At 41.5% G+C, this 16093-nt stretch overlaps 1 protein-coding gene across 1 annotated transcript; it reads right to left on the reverse strand.

Moving 5' to 3' along the window:
• Positions 1-8190: 8190 nt before the first annotated feature.
• On the reverse strand, positions 8191-14700 carry hsp90ab1 (heat shock protein 90 alpha family class B member 1). The gene is given in 12 exon segments (NM_001124231.1): positions 8191-8720; positions 8840-9173; positions 9699-9967; positions 10075-10222; positions 10719-10909; positions 11273-11438; positions 11635-11949; positions 12097-12230; positions 12413-12572; positions 12667-12873; positions 12983-13126; positions 14644-14700. Coding segments are annotated over 11 exon segments (2181 nt in total). The 5' UTR covers positions 14644-14700; the 3' UTR covers positions 8191-8607.
• Between the last annotated feature and the right edge of the window lie 1393 nt (positions 14701-16093).

Below are 16093 nucleotides of genomic sequence, written 5' to 3' on the forward strand. Positions count from 1 at the left end.
ACTTAGACATTTACTTGTTTTTTAACGAAAAGCAAAAAAAAATTGTCCATTTAAAATAACATCAAATTGATCAGAAATACAGTGTAGACATTGTTAATGTTGTAAATTACTATTGTAGCTGGAAACAATTTTTTTCATGGAATATATTCATAGGCGTCCAGAGGCCCATTATCAGCAACCATCACTTGTGTGTTCCAATGGCACGTTGTGTTAGCTAATCCAAGTTTAGCATTTTAAAAGGCTAATTGATCATTAGAAAACCCTTTTGCAATTATGTTAGCACACCTGTTGTACTGATTAAGCAATACAACTGGCCTTCTTTAGACTAGTTGAGTATCTGGAGCATCAGCATTTGCGGGTTCGATTACAGGCTAAAAATGGCCAGAAACGAAGAATTTTCTTCTGAAACATGTCAGTCTATTATTTTTCTTAGAAATGAAGGCTGTTCCATGCGTGAAATTGCCAAGAAACTGAAGATCGCAGAACAGCGCAAACTGGCTTTCTAACCAGAATAGAAAGAGGAGTGGGAGACCCCGGTGCACAACTGAGCAAGAGGACAAGTACATTAGCATCTAATTTGAGAAACAGATGCCTCACAAGTCCTCAACTGGCAGCTTCATTAACTTCTTGACGCACCCATCCTGTTAGCGGGATCCTTTTCGTCAACATCCACTGAATTGCAGAGCGCCAAATTAAATTACTAAAAATATTGAATTATCATAATCACAAGTGCAATATAGCAAAACAAAGCTTAGCTTGTTGTTAATCCACCTGGCATATCAGATTTCAAAAAAGCTTTACAGCAAAAGCTATCCAAGCGGTTATGTTAGGACAGCTCTCTCAGCAGACAAAACGTTACAAACAGCTAGCAGCAAAGTAGATTGGTCACGAAAGTCAGAAAAGCAATAAAATGAATTGCTTACCTTTTGATGATCTTCGGATGTTTGCACTCACAAGACTTCCAGTTACACAAATGTTCCTTTTGTTCCATAAAGATTATTTTTATATCCAAAACCCTCCATTTGGTTGGCGCGTTTTGTTCAGAAATCCACAGGCTCGTGCAGGTCATGACGGGCACACAAAAATTCCAAATAGTAACCGTAAAGTTCGTAGAAACATGTCAAACGTTTTTTATAGTCAATCCTCAGGTTGTTTTTACAATAAATAATCGATAGTATTTCAACCAGACCGTAGCTTTTTCAATAGGAGAGAGAGAGAAAATGTCTGCTCCAAGCTGTTGCACATGCAAAACTCTGCTGGCACCAAGCCATCCACTGACATGATGTGATTGTTCTCGCACATTTTTCAGAATAAAAGCCTGAAACTATTTCTAAAGACTGTTCACACCACGTGGAAGCCATAGGGAAAGGAATCTGGTTGATATCCCTTTTAAATGGAGGGAAGGCATGCAATGGAACAGGGTGATTCGTTTCTCTTAGGCACTGCCTGGTTGGACTTTCCTCAGGTTTTTGCCTGCAATATCAGTTCTGTTATGCTCACAGACAATATTTTGACAGTTTTGGAAACTTTAGGATAGAAAACACTCATCTGACAATTTATATGCATATTCACAATTCTGGGCCTGAGAAATAGGCAGTTTCATTTGGGTACGTTTTTCATCCAAACATCAAAATACTGCCCCCTACATTCAACAGGTTAAATGGTACCCGCAAAATACCAGCCTCAACGTCAGCAGTGAAGATGCGACTGGGATGCTGGCCTTCTAGGCAGAGTTGCAAAGAAAAAGCCATATCTCAGACTAGCCAATAAAAATACAAGTTTATGATGGGCAAAAGAACAGACACTGGACAGAGGAACTCTGCCTAGAAGGCCAGCATCCCGGAGTTGCCTCTTCACTGTTGACGTTGAGACTGGTGTTTTGCAGGTACTATTTGTATTTCTGATCAATTTGATGTTCTTTTAATGGACAATTTTTAACAATTTTCTTTCAAAAACAAGGGAATTTCTAAGTGTTCCCAAACTTTTGAACGGTAGTGTATGGAATCATGTAGTAACCAAGAACGTGTTAAACAAATCAAAATAGATTTTAAATTCTTCACGTGGAATGCTTTTCCAACAGTCATGAAGGAGTTCCAACATATGCTGAGCACTTGTTGGCTGCTTTTCCTTCACTCTGCAGTCCAACTCATCCCAAACCATCTCAGTTGAGGTCGGGTGATTGTGGACACCAGGTCATCTGCAGCACTCCATCCCTTTCCTTCTTGGTCAACTAGCCCTTACACAGCCTGGAGGTGTGTTTTGGGTCATTGTCCTGTTGAAAAACAAATGTTAGTCCCACTAAGTGTAAACCAGATGGGATGGCATATTGCTGCAGAATGCTATGGTAACCATGCTGGTTAAGAGTGCCTTGAATTCTAAACAAATAACTAACATTGTCACCTTCAATGCACCATCACATTACCTCCTCCATTCTTCATGGTAGGAACCCCTCATGTGGAGATCATCCGTTCACCTACTCTGCGTCTCACAAAGACACGGCGGTTGAAACCAAAAATCTCAAATTTAGACTCATCAGACCAAAGGACAGATTTCCACCGGTCTTATGTCCATTGCTCGTGTTTCTTGGCCCGAGCAAGTCTCTTCTTATTGGTGTCCTTTTTAGTAGTGATTTCTTTGCAGCAATTCAACCATGAAGGCCTGATTCACACAGTCTCCTCTGAACAGTTGTTGACATGTCTGTTCGTTGAACCCTGTGAAGCATTTATTTGGGCTGTAATCTGAGGTGCAGTTAACTCTAATGAATTTATGTGCTCAGCAGAGGAAACTCTGGGTCTTCCTTTCCTGTGGCGGTCCTCATGAAAGCCAGTTTCGTCTTAGCGCTTGATGGTTTTTGCAACTGCACTTGAAGAAACTTTCAAAGTTCTTGAACTTTTCTGGATTGACTGACCTTCATGTCTTAAAGTAATGATGGACTGTCATTTCTCTTTGCTTATTTGAGCTGTTTTTGCCATAATATGGACTTGGTCTTTTACCAAATAGGGTTATCTTCTGTATACCACCCCTACCATGTCACAACTCATTGTCTCAAGCGCATTAAGAAGGATTTTTTTTTTTTTAAATGTACTTTTAACAAGGCACACCTGTTAATTGAAATGCAGCAGTGTTTAGCTACTTAAACGAACCGAAATATGTTTGAGATTTTTCAAAAACTTTTTTGGTTACTACATGATTCCATATGTGTTATTTCATAGTTTTGATGTCTTCACTATTATTCTACAATGTAGAAAATGGAAACAAATAAAGAAAAACCCTTGATTGAGTAGGTGTGTTCAAACTTTTTCCTGGTACACTGTGTACCTAACATTAACAACACCTTCCTAATATTGAGTTGCACCCCCCACTTTTGCCCTCAAAAGATTTATCAAGTATCATCGAGATCATAAGAGATCATAGCTTTCACCTGGTCGATCCATCATGGAAAGAGCAGGTGTTTGTAATGTTTTGTACACTCGGTGTATAACTTGGAACCGGACATGGACCTGTTATACTGGTATTATCAAAATTTGAATTTATATTCAAACAAGCCATTGTCAGTAATCACCCATGTACAGGCACTGTCAATGAAGGGTGTTTATTTGTCAAATTGCAATCATGAAGTTGAAATATAAAACATTCAAATATACAGCACTGTATCATTAACTATGGTCCAGAAGCCAATCTGCTCTTGCTGCAACACTTGAGATGAATAAGATTCAAAACAATATCAATGCCCTATGTATAGGCTGTACAAATGTTATATTTTTATGTTCTGTTTACATTAGCTTGACAACTTTGTTGAGATGTCAGTTGGCTTATGGTGGTGTTTGAATAGACTGTTTGCCCCACCTCTATCCGGCCTAGACAAAGACTATAGTTAGAACAACTAATGTACTAGTAGCAAAGCAAATGTCATAGAATGGGTCATGGGATGTGGCATATTCAAGATAATTCAATGGTTTTTACAGAGCCTTGAATGTTGCCTAGGGGAGAATGCAATGTAAACATTTGTCTTTGGACACATGGCGCGTAGTCGAATACAGTACATGTTTCTTATGATGGAGTCGTACATTTAAAAAAAAAAAAAAAAAAAAAATCTGTCTGTAATGATGTGCTTATTTTGGGGAGAGCCGTGCTGTTGATATCTGCTTTTTGATGTGTGAATGTTTTAATGTGGCCTGAATGGATGGTGATGGTGGTTGATGTTCTCTCTCAGGAATGTGAAGGATGGATTGGACAGTCTTGGGCTTTGGCGTGGAACTACATGTAACCGGTACTTTCTGTTTTTATCCTTTGTAGTATTTCAACTAGTAGGCTGGATTGATCATTAAAATATTTTAAATTCATTTAAATACATGAAGTTAACACTTGGAATGGATGTATGTGTAATTTCCACCTTGAATGGGTTGTTTTTTGTGTGAAAAGGTCAGAGGGTGCTATGAGATGTTGCTGTGCCCTAGGGGGGCTGACTACACTAGTGATACATTATTTCCTCTTGCACATATTGATTATTGACCTTTAAAAGGTCATGACCTCTTGATATTAAACTATTATAACCTAAGGAAAATTTGGTGCTATCCTGATCCAGTGTAGTTCTCACGTCAAGGAGTCAGTAAAATGTGGTCATTGTGTGTAAACTAGATTACCAGAGAACAGAATGATAATCTTCTCCATAAGCTGGCTGTTAGTGTGTGGTGTTGATTTAAAGCTATTATGGTAGTGTGTGATATTTGTCACATTATTTTATCAGTGTGACATCCACATATACACACAGCCATATGGGGGGAACCCCCGGGCTGTCATTACAACACCTCCTACTCCCAAACCGTCCGGATCAGTGTGTGGTGACGTGAGCATCTCCATGCCTCTTCACTGGTGTAAAGGGGCAAAAGGCTACACACACACACACAACCCTCAGCCAACCCTCAGTTAACCTTCCCACTCCTGGGGAAACCAACCAGTCACTACAAGCTTTCACTGTGAGTGGCAGGAAAGGGTTAACTAGTGATTATGCTTACTGTAGTAGTGGAACAAAACAGATGTGAAGTGTTATGCTCTGTGTGTAATGTTCTACATCTCCTTCCACCCAACTGTAAAGGTTAGTAGTTGGTGGGTCCAGTTCTTGTGTCATATATTTTAGGTCACCTCTCTGGTTATGTCATCTGAATTGCAGCCGCTTCTTTAGGGTTGATCAGTTTCCTGTCTGTGATGTTTTAGATAACTTATCAGCGTGCGTAATCAAATATTTCCTCCTTCAGATATTGAAGATAGTAATCTCTGATTTAAGCTATTCTATTTAGATTCTCTATCCTTTCAGGTCTACTCATTCTCAGGGCTCATAAACGTAATGGAAACCTAAATACAACACTGGTATCGTGCAAGAGAGCCGCAGTGACGATACCGTGTACATTGACAAAGACAAATTGTAATCTTGTGGGGTGCAAGTTGTGCTCCTTATATTGCATCTTGTGGTTTCAATTTACTGTAAAGCAAATATCACACACGTTACTTTGAGCAGTTTTTTTAAATCACGCCATTCAGAATCAACCACAGGGTGCTCAGCAATTGCCCGACATAATTGACCTTCATCACCCCCATGATGACATTTCTTTAATCAGATCTTGAGTTATCATTTCTATAGATCATGTAGGGAGGTGTGGTACAGTGTGAATGAACATAATCACCTACTTGGGGACACATTTTGTCACCACCAAGAGTGTGAAGACAACCACAGATCTTTTAGAAGAACAAGTTCCACAGGAAGTCATTTGTTGAAGCAGAGAAGTCACATGAGTTAAATCTTTACATGTGAAATCTCTAGTTGCAGTAGTAAAAGGCTAATTGAAACGTTGTCTAAAAGTCCCTCCCCATCAGTATGTACTGTCCATTTAAACTTTTAATTTACTACTGCATTATCTTTTCACTCCATTGATATTCATAGTAGCCTAGCAGAGGGTCTCCATTGTTTCTGTCACTCGCTTGGTTAGACCCTTCAGTATCAGAATGACTGAGAAGTGGCCAGGGGTCAGACGCGAGTAAGACACCCACACAAGTGAACACATTTCCTCCATACATCAGCTGAAAACTGCAAATCTACATTTATCTCCACCCCCTCACTAGGCCTCTGCAATATACTACAAACCATGTGATTTCAAAGAATCCACCCTGACTTTTTCATGATTCTCATTGATTGTATGAATAACTCATAACCTCAATAACATATCTTTGTGTGTTAATGCCTTGAGTGACAACGGAGACATTTGCAGGGTGTGAACCACTACCATTATGGTTCAAGTTGAAAACATATATTCTAGACAGTTTTATGCAAGGTCCAACTTAGAGACAATCTGAAGTTGCTTCATCCACTGATTTACAGTGCCTTTGTAAAGTATTCAAACCCCTTGATTTTTTTCTCCACATTTTTGTTACGTTACGGCCTTCTTCTAAAATGGATTAAATTTTCTCAGCAATCTACACACAATACCCAATAATGACAAAATAAAAACAGGTTACATTTTTTACAAATGTATTAAAATACCTTATGTAAATAAGTATTCAGACCCTTTGCTATGAGACTCAAAATTGAGTACATCCTGTTTCTACAACTTGATTGAAGTCCTGTGGTAAATTCAATTGATTGGACATGATTTGGAATGGCACACCTGTCTATATATGGTCCCACAGTTGACAGTGCACGTCAGAGCAAAAACAAAGTCAAAGAATTGTCCATAGAGCTCTGAGACACAGATCTGGGGAAGGGCACCAAGTCCTTGAGTAGTCCAGCCAGAGCCTGGATGTGAACTTGATTTAACATCTCTGGAGAGACCTGAAAATAGTTGTACAACAATGCTCCCCATCCAACCATACAGATTGAGATCTGCATAGAATAGGAGGAACTCAAATACAGGTGTGCCAAGCTTGTATATTCAAGAGTCAATGCTGTAATCACTGCCAAAGTACCAAGTAAAGGGTCTGAATACTAATGTAAATGTGAGTTTATAGCAGGGTAGCCTAGTGGTTAGAGCGTTGGACTAGTAACTTGCAACCTTCCGGCAAGTTCAAACCCCCGAGCTAACAAGGTACAAATCTGTCGTTCTGCCCCTGAACAGGCAGTTCACCCCATTCCTAGGCAGTCATTGAAAATAAGAATTTGTTCTTAACTAAGCACGAGGCAGTGGCGTTTGAGAAACACTGGGTGCCTTCGGAAAGTATTTGGACCTGTGACTTTCAACATGTTACAGCCTTTAAAGTTGGATTAGATTGGGAAAATCTACACTATATCCCAATGACAAAGCAGAAAGTTTTATTTTACCTTTAACTAGGCAAGTCAGTTAACCTCTTAAGGGTATAACTGCCTGAAGGAAAAAAAATTCAGGTTTGTGGAAATTTGAAAGGAATGTAGGAGAATAGTCAATCTGGTGAAAGAGTTATTTTTTTGTACCATCATCTTTGAAATGTAAGGCTGTAATGTATTATTCCATCCCAGGGGCAAAATACATGCCACTAGATGGCAGTTTGACAGACCTAAAGAACCATTGCATCAAGACTGCCCAAATATGTCTAATTTAACTTATGTTCAAAATTGTGCACTACAATAGCATGGTATTCTTTCACTGTAAATTGGACAGTGCTGTTTGATTTCCAAGAATAAGCTTTCTACCAATATCTGATGTCGGTCCTGGGAAATTTGTTTACCAATCCCGAAGAGGTTTATTTTATTTTTTTTTAAAACAGTCTTATCAGAACCCAATGCTTGTTATACTCGTCTAACCCATTGAGACCAGTGTTACCTATAATTTTGATATCATGGCTGGTCAGTTGTAGTTAGCAGTCTGAATTTTAATGGTTGCATTTCTCTAGCCTCAAACTGTAGAGGGTTGTTCACCACTAATGAACCCTCTAAATCACAATTGCCAACATCTGTTCTGTAGTCAAGATTCCATTCTAAATCAGAAGTATGCCAAAATTAAGCCAGTTTGCCTGTGCTCCCCTTAAAAAAAAAAAAAAATACTCCCCCGATTTGTGCAGTAGTTTAGACTAGTGTCAACTGTTACTTATTAAACCTGGCCCTTAGAAACAGTGACACCTAGTGGTTGAACTGGGGATCGGACATTAATTGCTCCTCATTTTCAACAAAACCCTGCAGGTGCAGTTTCTAATGTTTTGTAGAACAAAGTAGTCCAGACAGCAAAATAGAACGTTTAAGGTATTACATCTTTTAATTTCTGCAAAACAAAGACTGAATACAGACAGGTCTGAACTCAGGCAAAGGAACCTTGCAGTCAACTCTCCATGCAGCGTGCATGTTATGTTGCACATGAGAACCCACCCAACACCGTGTCAGTAATGGAATGTTTCATTTCCCATTGTTCACACACATCTACCAGTCCAATATTTAAAACTCAGTGCAACAGGGTACTGTTTTTTCCAGATGCGTTGCCCACCATTAACTATTACATACAGCTTGTACAACAAATGAACCGCATTTCTAGAATTAAGACTTTTTATACCATAAAGGACACTGACCAGGTTACCCATTTAAAAAAGGGCAAATAAACATGTTCGATTGGAAAACGTGAGGCTATATAAGGAGTAGATTTTAAGTGGCATTTAATCCACTTCCTCCATGCGTGATGCATCATCATCTCCCTCTAGAGGTGGGATCTCATCTGGGGCAGGTGCGGAGGTGGGCTCCTCAGGGATCACTTCGTCGTCATCGATTCCTGGGGGGGGGGGGGGGGGGGGGAACATTAGATCAGCATACATTTCAATTATAATCAACTAAGATGACCTTCATTATTGACCTTCATTCACCCCCTCCCACAGTTGCGTGCATCCTCACCCAGGCCCAGCTTGATCATCCTGTAGATACGGTTGGAGTGAGTTTGAGGGTCATCCAGGCTGAAGCCAGAGGAGAGCAGAGCGGTCTCGAAAAGCAGGATTACCAGGTCCTTCACCGCCTTGTCGTTCTTGTCCAGGTCAGCCTTCTGCCTCAGGGTCTCCACGATGGGGTGGTCTGGGTTGATCTCCAGGTGTTTCTTGGCCATCATGTAGCCCATGGTGGAGTTGTCCCTCAGGGCCTGCGCCTTCATGATCCTCTCCATGTTGGCCGTCCAGCCATACGTGCTGGTCACAATGCAGCAGGGCGACGACACCAGCCTGTTTGACACGGTCACCTGGTGGAACACCAAGCAGCGTTAGTTCACGTGGTAACAGCATGGGAGATTAGTTAGGCAAGAACCAGTGTAACTTAATTTAGTCAAGATGTTTTAAAATGGACAAAATCCAGTTAAATATCATGCAGTCTGGTTAGACATCACCCAAATAGCACATCAAAATTTAGTCAGAAATGGGCAAATTCTGAATGATAGTGTTAGAATGTTATCGCCACACGCAATCACTGCTTCAAATTCACAACGTATTCTAGTCTCTGGGTAATGCCACGAACACCTGGGGACAAAAACTACAGCATTCCCACTCAATGCCAAAGTGATCAGCGTCACAACACACCACGGGAGCCCAACAGGACCACCCCAGACTACATGGACTCACCGGGATCAATATTAACTAATGATGAACTAGGGCACCTGTTCACAACCAGAAATACAAGGTAAAACATCAACTGTGGCATTCTAAAATAGATCAAATACCAGAAAATCATTAAATAATTTCTGAAATCATAGGTTGGTCCAGTCACCTACCTTCTCTACTTTCTTGTCCAGGATCTCCTTCATGAGCTTGCAGAGGTTCTCAAACTTTGTCTTGTCCTCATCCATCTTCTTCTTCTCCTCCTCGTCCTCCGGCAGCTCCAGGCCCTCCTTGGTCACGGAGACCAGGGTCTTTCCGTCAAACTCCTTCAGCTGCTGGACACAGTACTCGTCAATGGGCTCCGTCATGTACAGGACCTCGAATCCTCGCTTGCGCACACGCTCCACAAAAGCAGAGTTGGCCACCTGGTCCTTGCTCTCACCTAAAAAAAAATATATATATACAGTGTCAGTCAACTTCAATGATTCACTGTCTGCCCCTGAGTTTGGGGCTCTACTTTATTGGGGAGAAATGGCTAACTAGACCCACCAGTGATGTAATAGATGGATTTCTGGTTGTCCTTCATGCGGGTGAGGTACTCCGTGAGGGAGGTCAGCTCGTCTCCTGACTGAGAGCTGTGGTAGCGCAGCAGCTCTGACAGCTTCTTGCGGTTCTGGGAGTCCTCATGGATGCCCAGCTGTAGAGAAACAATGACCATTAGTATAATCTGGTAGTCAACACGAGGCCATTAGACATTAAACTACTGCCCAGGGAAGTTATGCACTCATTTAGCTTATGGAACTTTGTGGGTCCTGAAGCCAGTCTAAATATTATTGATGGTTCTACAACACTAGAGAGGCTGGCTCCTGGCTCCTGTTTGGAATGCAGTACTAATATTGCTATTAAGAAATTGGGCAAACTACATTGCTAGAAAGGAATCTACTCTAGGTAAGATATCACTAATATTGCTATTAAGAAATTGGGCAAACTACATTGCTAGAAAGGAATCTACTCTAGGTAAGCCTTTGTTTAATACCCAGTGAGGTACACCTGATTCACTGAAGAACACCAAATGACAGCAATTGCAGGAGAGGACAAGTATAGTTATTAGTAGCAAAACAATTTCAGTTCAAAAGACAATCATAATTATTTTCTCAAGTCCATACCCTTCTCCTGACATACGCAATAGTTACCTTGAGGTTCTTGGAGAAGCCATCATAGAACTTGTTGTAGTTCTCCCTGTCCTCTGCCAGCTCGCCGAACAGCTCCATACACTTCTTGACGATGTTCTTGCGGATCACCTTGAGGATCTTGCTCTGCTGCAGCATCTCTCGGGAGATGTTCAGGGGGAGATCCTCAGAGTCTACCACACCACGCACAAAGTCTGCAGGGGAGGGGGGGAGGGAAACACAGACAGACATGATTTTCCCTTTTATAGCACTTCAATATAGAAATAACCTGTGTAAAACACACTAATATACATCATAAGTAGGCTAAAGAGAACAGACTAGTAGCCAACTATTTCAGAGCAGCATTGTCAGCCCTTGGCATTAGCCTATATGTAAAAAACATTGAGACAGTGCTGCCTTTGCATTCAGTGGCCCTGCAATAGCCTGTGGCCAGAGGTATTTGCATTACAGAAACCACTGACCATTTAAGAACTTTTCCAACCAAACATGTCCCAGGGGACAAAATGGCAGCCATTTTGGATCTCCAAAGCTGAAAAAGACATGACTGGGTTACTTACTCAGGTACTCCGGGATGAGCTCCTCACAGCTGTCCATGATGAAGACCCTCCTGACATACAGCTTGATGTTGTTCTTCTTCTTCTTGTTCTCAAAGAGGTCGAAGGGTGCGCGACGGGGGATAAAGAGGAGAGCACGGAACTCCAGCTGGCCCTCCACTGAAAAGTGCTGCAGAAGGGAAGACGCAGGAGAGTTAAATATACTCACATCACCTTACCCTGTTCTCAGATCTGTGTGCTTATAGTTATTCCCACAGACCATAGGAGTTGGCTACACAACAAACAGATCTGGGACCAGGCCATCTGGGCAACCACAGGAAACTATTTTGATTTTGGTCGCAATTTCTAAATTTCAATGTTCGTACCTTGACAGCCAGGTGTTCCTCCCAGTCATTGGTCAGGCTCTTGTAGAACTCTCCGTACTCCTCCATGGTGATGTCGTCAGGGTTTCTGGTCCAAATGGGCTTGGTCTTGTTCAGCTCCTCCTGGTCAATGTACTTCTCCTTGATCTTCTTGGTCTTTTTCTTGTCCTTGTCTTTGGAGTCCTCCTCGTCATCAGAGCCCACATCCTCAATCTTGGGCTTGTCCTCTGCCTCCTTCTCCTCTTTCTCCTCCTTCTCGGCCTTCTCCTCCTCCTCGGCCTCATCGTCACTGATCTCCTTTTCACGCTCCTTCTCAACCTGCACAGAAACAAAGGGAGCAATTTAGTTTGAATCATTCAAGAAAAATATATAAAACAAACTTTCCCTTACTACTGTATCCTCAGCCACACCTACCGAAAGTGGTCACTAATCACACCTGTCAAATACTTCCATACATATACTTACGAAGAGGGTGATGGGATATCCAATGAACTGAGAGTGCTTCTTGACCACCTCCTTGACCCTCTTCTCCTCAACATACTCCGTCTGGTCCTCCTTCATGTGCAGAATCACCTTAGTTCCACGCAACATGGGCTCCCCTGGAAATTAATTACACCATAGAAATCCATTTACCAATTTTGTCATCACTACAATACACGTAGTGTAAGAACACCTTTAATCCACTATACCGTCTAAAAACAACAGATGTACTTTGTTTTTTCCTCATTGTTCTGTTGTGTGCAACGCCCCGAACCCAGCTTTCATTGAATGGGACACATACCAGTGTCGACCTTGACTGTGAAGGAGCCTCCGGCTGAGGACTCCCAGATGTACTGCTCATCATCGTTGTGCTTAGTGATGACAGTCACCCTCTCGGCCACCAGGTAGGCAGAGTAGAAACCCACGCCAAACTGCCCAATCATGGAGATGTCAGCTCCAGCCTAGCAAAGAGGGAAATAATTAATCACAACATGTTCTCTCCCTGTATAGTATTTGAATGCATATGCGAATATTTCTGTAATCCAATTGACATACCTGCAGGGCCTCCATGAAGGCCTTGGTGCCAGACTTTGCGATGGTTCCCAGGTTGTTGATGAGGTCAGCTTTGGTCATGCCAATTCCAGTGTCGATTAGGGTCAGGGTGCGCTCCTCCACGTTGGGGATGACGTCAATCTTCAGTTCCTTGCCGTTGTCCAGCTTGGTGGGGTCCGTCAGACTTTCGTATCGGATTTTGTCCAAAGCCTGAAAGACATTGAATGAAATAAATGTCAGCATCAAATATCACTAAGTCCAAAGTGGGGTGTTTCACAACATATTCAACATGGGGCCAAACGCCAACCTTCTCACTTACATCAGATGCATTGGAAATCAACTCCCTGAGGAAGATTTCCTTGTTGGAATAAAAGGTGTTGATGATCAGGGACATGAGCTGAGCGATCTCTGCCTGGAAGGCAAAGGTCTCAGCCTCCTCCTCTTGGCGCATTTCTTCAGGCATCTGGGGGCAAAAGCAGCAATGTTATGAAATCTGGAAAACGCCCAAATATAGGAAGTAGATTTAAATTAAATGCATATTCTAGTGCCATTAGTAACAAGGGGAGTTCATTGCCTTCGGTGCAAATTAGTCATTTAACACCTCCATAGCAGTCTTCAAATCTAACGGGGTTAATGGCCATGCCAATCTGACTGCATTATTGACTCAAATGCCTCAATACAAGAAATGCCCATTTGGGCATTAACAAGTGCCATTTCATGGGGCTCCAGAGTGGCGCAGCGGTCAAAGGCACTGCTCTTCGGCGCTCGAGGCGTCACGACAGACAACCTGGTTCGAATCCAGGTTGCGTCACAAGGGAGTCCCATAAGGCAAGTTAAGAGCAAATTCCTTTTCACAATGACGGCCTACGCCAGCCTCGTCCAAGGAATTTGCTCTTAACTGACTTGCCTAGCTAAAAAAAGGTTACATTTTTAAAATGTAAATTCATCGTGATTAACCAACTACTGGAGGTTGAGGAACTAGCAGCCAACATGGCGACATACAGGAGACAATAGACGTTGCCAGCACGTGTTTCACAAATTCGGTGGAAGGATTTCAGGGAATGCGTAAAGAATTCTACTCCAAATTGACTTCCAGAACGTTAACCGAAATTGAATTAGTCCGCACGTGGATATCGACTCGCTAATATCAAAGGTGACGACGATTCCGCAGTGCTAGAAATGCACGAGGAAGTAGCTAATGTTAGCTAGCGTACCGTCTCGCGAAGTCATGCTGCCTGTGTCCGCAATGTACAATTCACGTTACTGGAGTCATAAAGGACAAGGTCAACCATTGCACACAATGTTTAACTACATTCAGAAGGTTCATGGCACAACCAATGCCAACTTCAGGGCAGGTCAAATGGTCACTAAACTGACTGCAACAATTTGTAAAGTATCAGAAACCATGCAGGTGTAGCTAGCTAACGTTACCCAGTGCCAGCTAACGTTAGCTGCATTGGCCAGACGGAAAACGAAAGCTAGCAAATGGCTGCTGAGCGAAACGTTGACAGTTAGTACGATAGCCAATCCTGTTATCGACAAGGTCTACGCCGACTTAACGTTACCAAGTTAACATTATTTAGTTAAGTCACGTTAGCCTCTAAATGTGCTTTTCCAAAAGTGAACCAATCTAGCTAACTTCCATTAGTACACACATCGAGGACGAATGAGACAGAACCAGGTGTGGTGAGACGAATGAGTGGGGACTCAAAATTGCCGCAAAATGTGGATATCGGTTAGATAATTTAGTATATAAGTAAGGAATACGAATTTAATCATATAACTACGCGAAATGTAGCAGACGTATGTAAACTAGCTACAGTAACGTCAGTTACTGAATCGAACATTCTCGACTGATGACCAAGCCAGAGATGCTAACGCGTTACGATAGACAAAAATAATACTTTAGTTGAGCAGTGATTTGATAAATCAATCTATGAGTACATGGCTGCGTTTAAGAGTTAAGACGTTAATATATACCTTTATTTGTTCCGTTGACTTCTCTTGAATAAAATGCTGCCAATATCTCAAGTCCCCTCTGCTCTCTGACGCAGGAAAATAGAAAGGGATTTCCTTTTAAAAGACCGATATCTTTATACCCTCTTGTGTGTTTGATTGTGCGGACGTATCCATCCGCAGCTGTGTTGTTGCGGCATCTTTGGGTGCAGCATCTCCAACAATTATGAAGGAACCAAACACTTAAGTTAAATTGCATGTAAATGCTTGTCACGTTAAAATAAATATGAATAACTTCATTGAAGTAATAGTTATTTTTTCATTTTCTTTCATAATGATCTTCATCCATTTCCATCATGAAATAGCTACACAGACTGTGAGTTAACCTTGTATCCTCACTGACATTTTTATTTATATTTGTGTCTTTATGCACTCACAGGGCCCTGCACACTCACTCCATCTGCTCACTCACATACATTTAGACTGACTCCATGCACACCCACTTATATACAAGCTGCTGCTTTGTTTATCTTAAATCCTGATTCCTAGTCACTTTACCCCTATACATATCTACCTCTATCACTCCAGTATCCCTGCACATTGTACATATGATATTGGAATTGACCCTGTCTATAGTACGAGTACTTATTGTGTTCTTCAAATTTGTTATGTCTCTTGTTTTTTTCTCTAGTATTACATTGTTATTGATTATTGCATTGTTGGGTTTTGAGTTTGCAAGAAAGGCATTTAACTGTAGTTGTGCATGTGACATTAAAACTTGAGACTTGAATTGCCTCTGCATTCTCAAGCGTGTGGAATATTTTGTAAATTATCTGAAATATCTTTGGAAAGGCTATTGACGTGATAAGGAATAGATATATAGTTGTTTGAACTGCCGGTTTTTGAGTTTTGATTACATGGCACGATGACAGACTACAGCTTTATTCAAAGCAAATATTTAACATTTAGTTGTGGACACCGTGAATTAGGAAACATATATGATTTTAAACCATAATGTCACATTTTGTATCAATCGGACAGTGTAGTAAGAAATTGCCGCAAATTAAAATGTATACAAATGTGGAAATTATGGGTCTTTTTACTCTCACGGAAGAATATCAGTCAGCTCTTTTGGGTGTACTTCGTTTTTTCCAGCACTTTCCATGAAAAACCCGCCTACAAAGTGACGTCACGTGCGTGTCAAACGCAGTCCTCACGGCACAGATGTCGCGCCCATTGGTCGCGCGGTAGAGCAGGCTACTCGGATTACCAGAAATGAGCCACAAACTGTTCAAACACAGACAAATAATATGGTAACCAAATTCTAACATACATGAATACAGGGAGCTATGCCTGTTCTATAATTAAAAGACAACTCATTGCTGAAGGTGACAGACAAAGAATGTCAAGGAAGCATTGGTGTGGTGGAGACTATACGTAAGTACAGTGTATGCCGTATACTGTACCCACTTTT

This window comes from Oncorhynchus mykiss, chromosome 8 (assembly GCF_057628025.1).
Source record: "Oncorhynchus mykiss isolate SJ-2025 chromosome 8, ASM5762802v1, whole genome shotgun sequence".
In the NCBI taxonomy this organism is placed as follows: domain Eukaryota; kingdom Metazoa; phylum Chordata; class Actinopteri; order Salmoniformes; family Salmonidae; genus Oncorhynchus; species Oncorhynchus mykiss.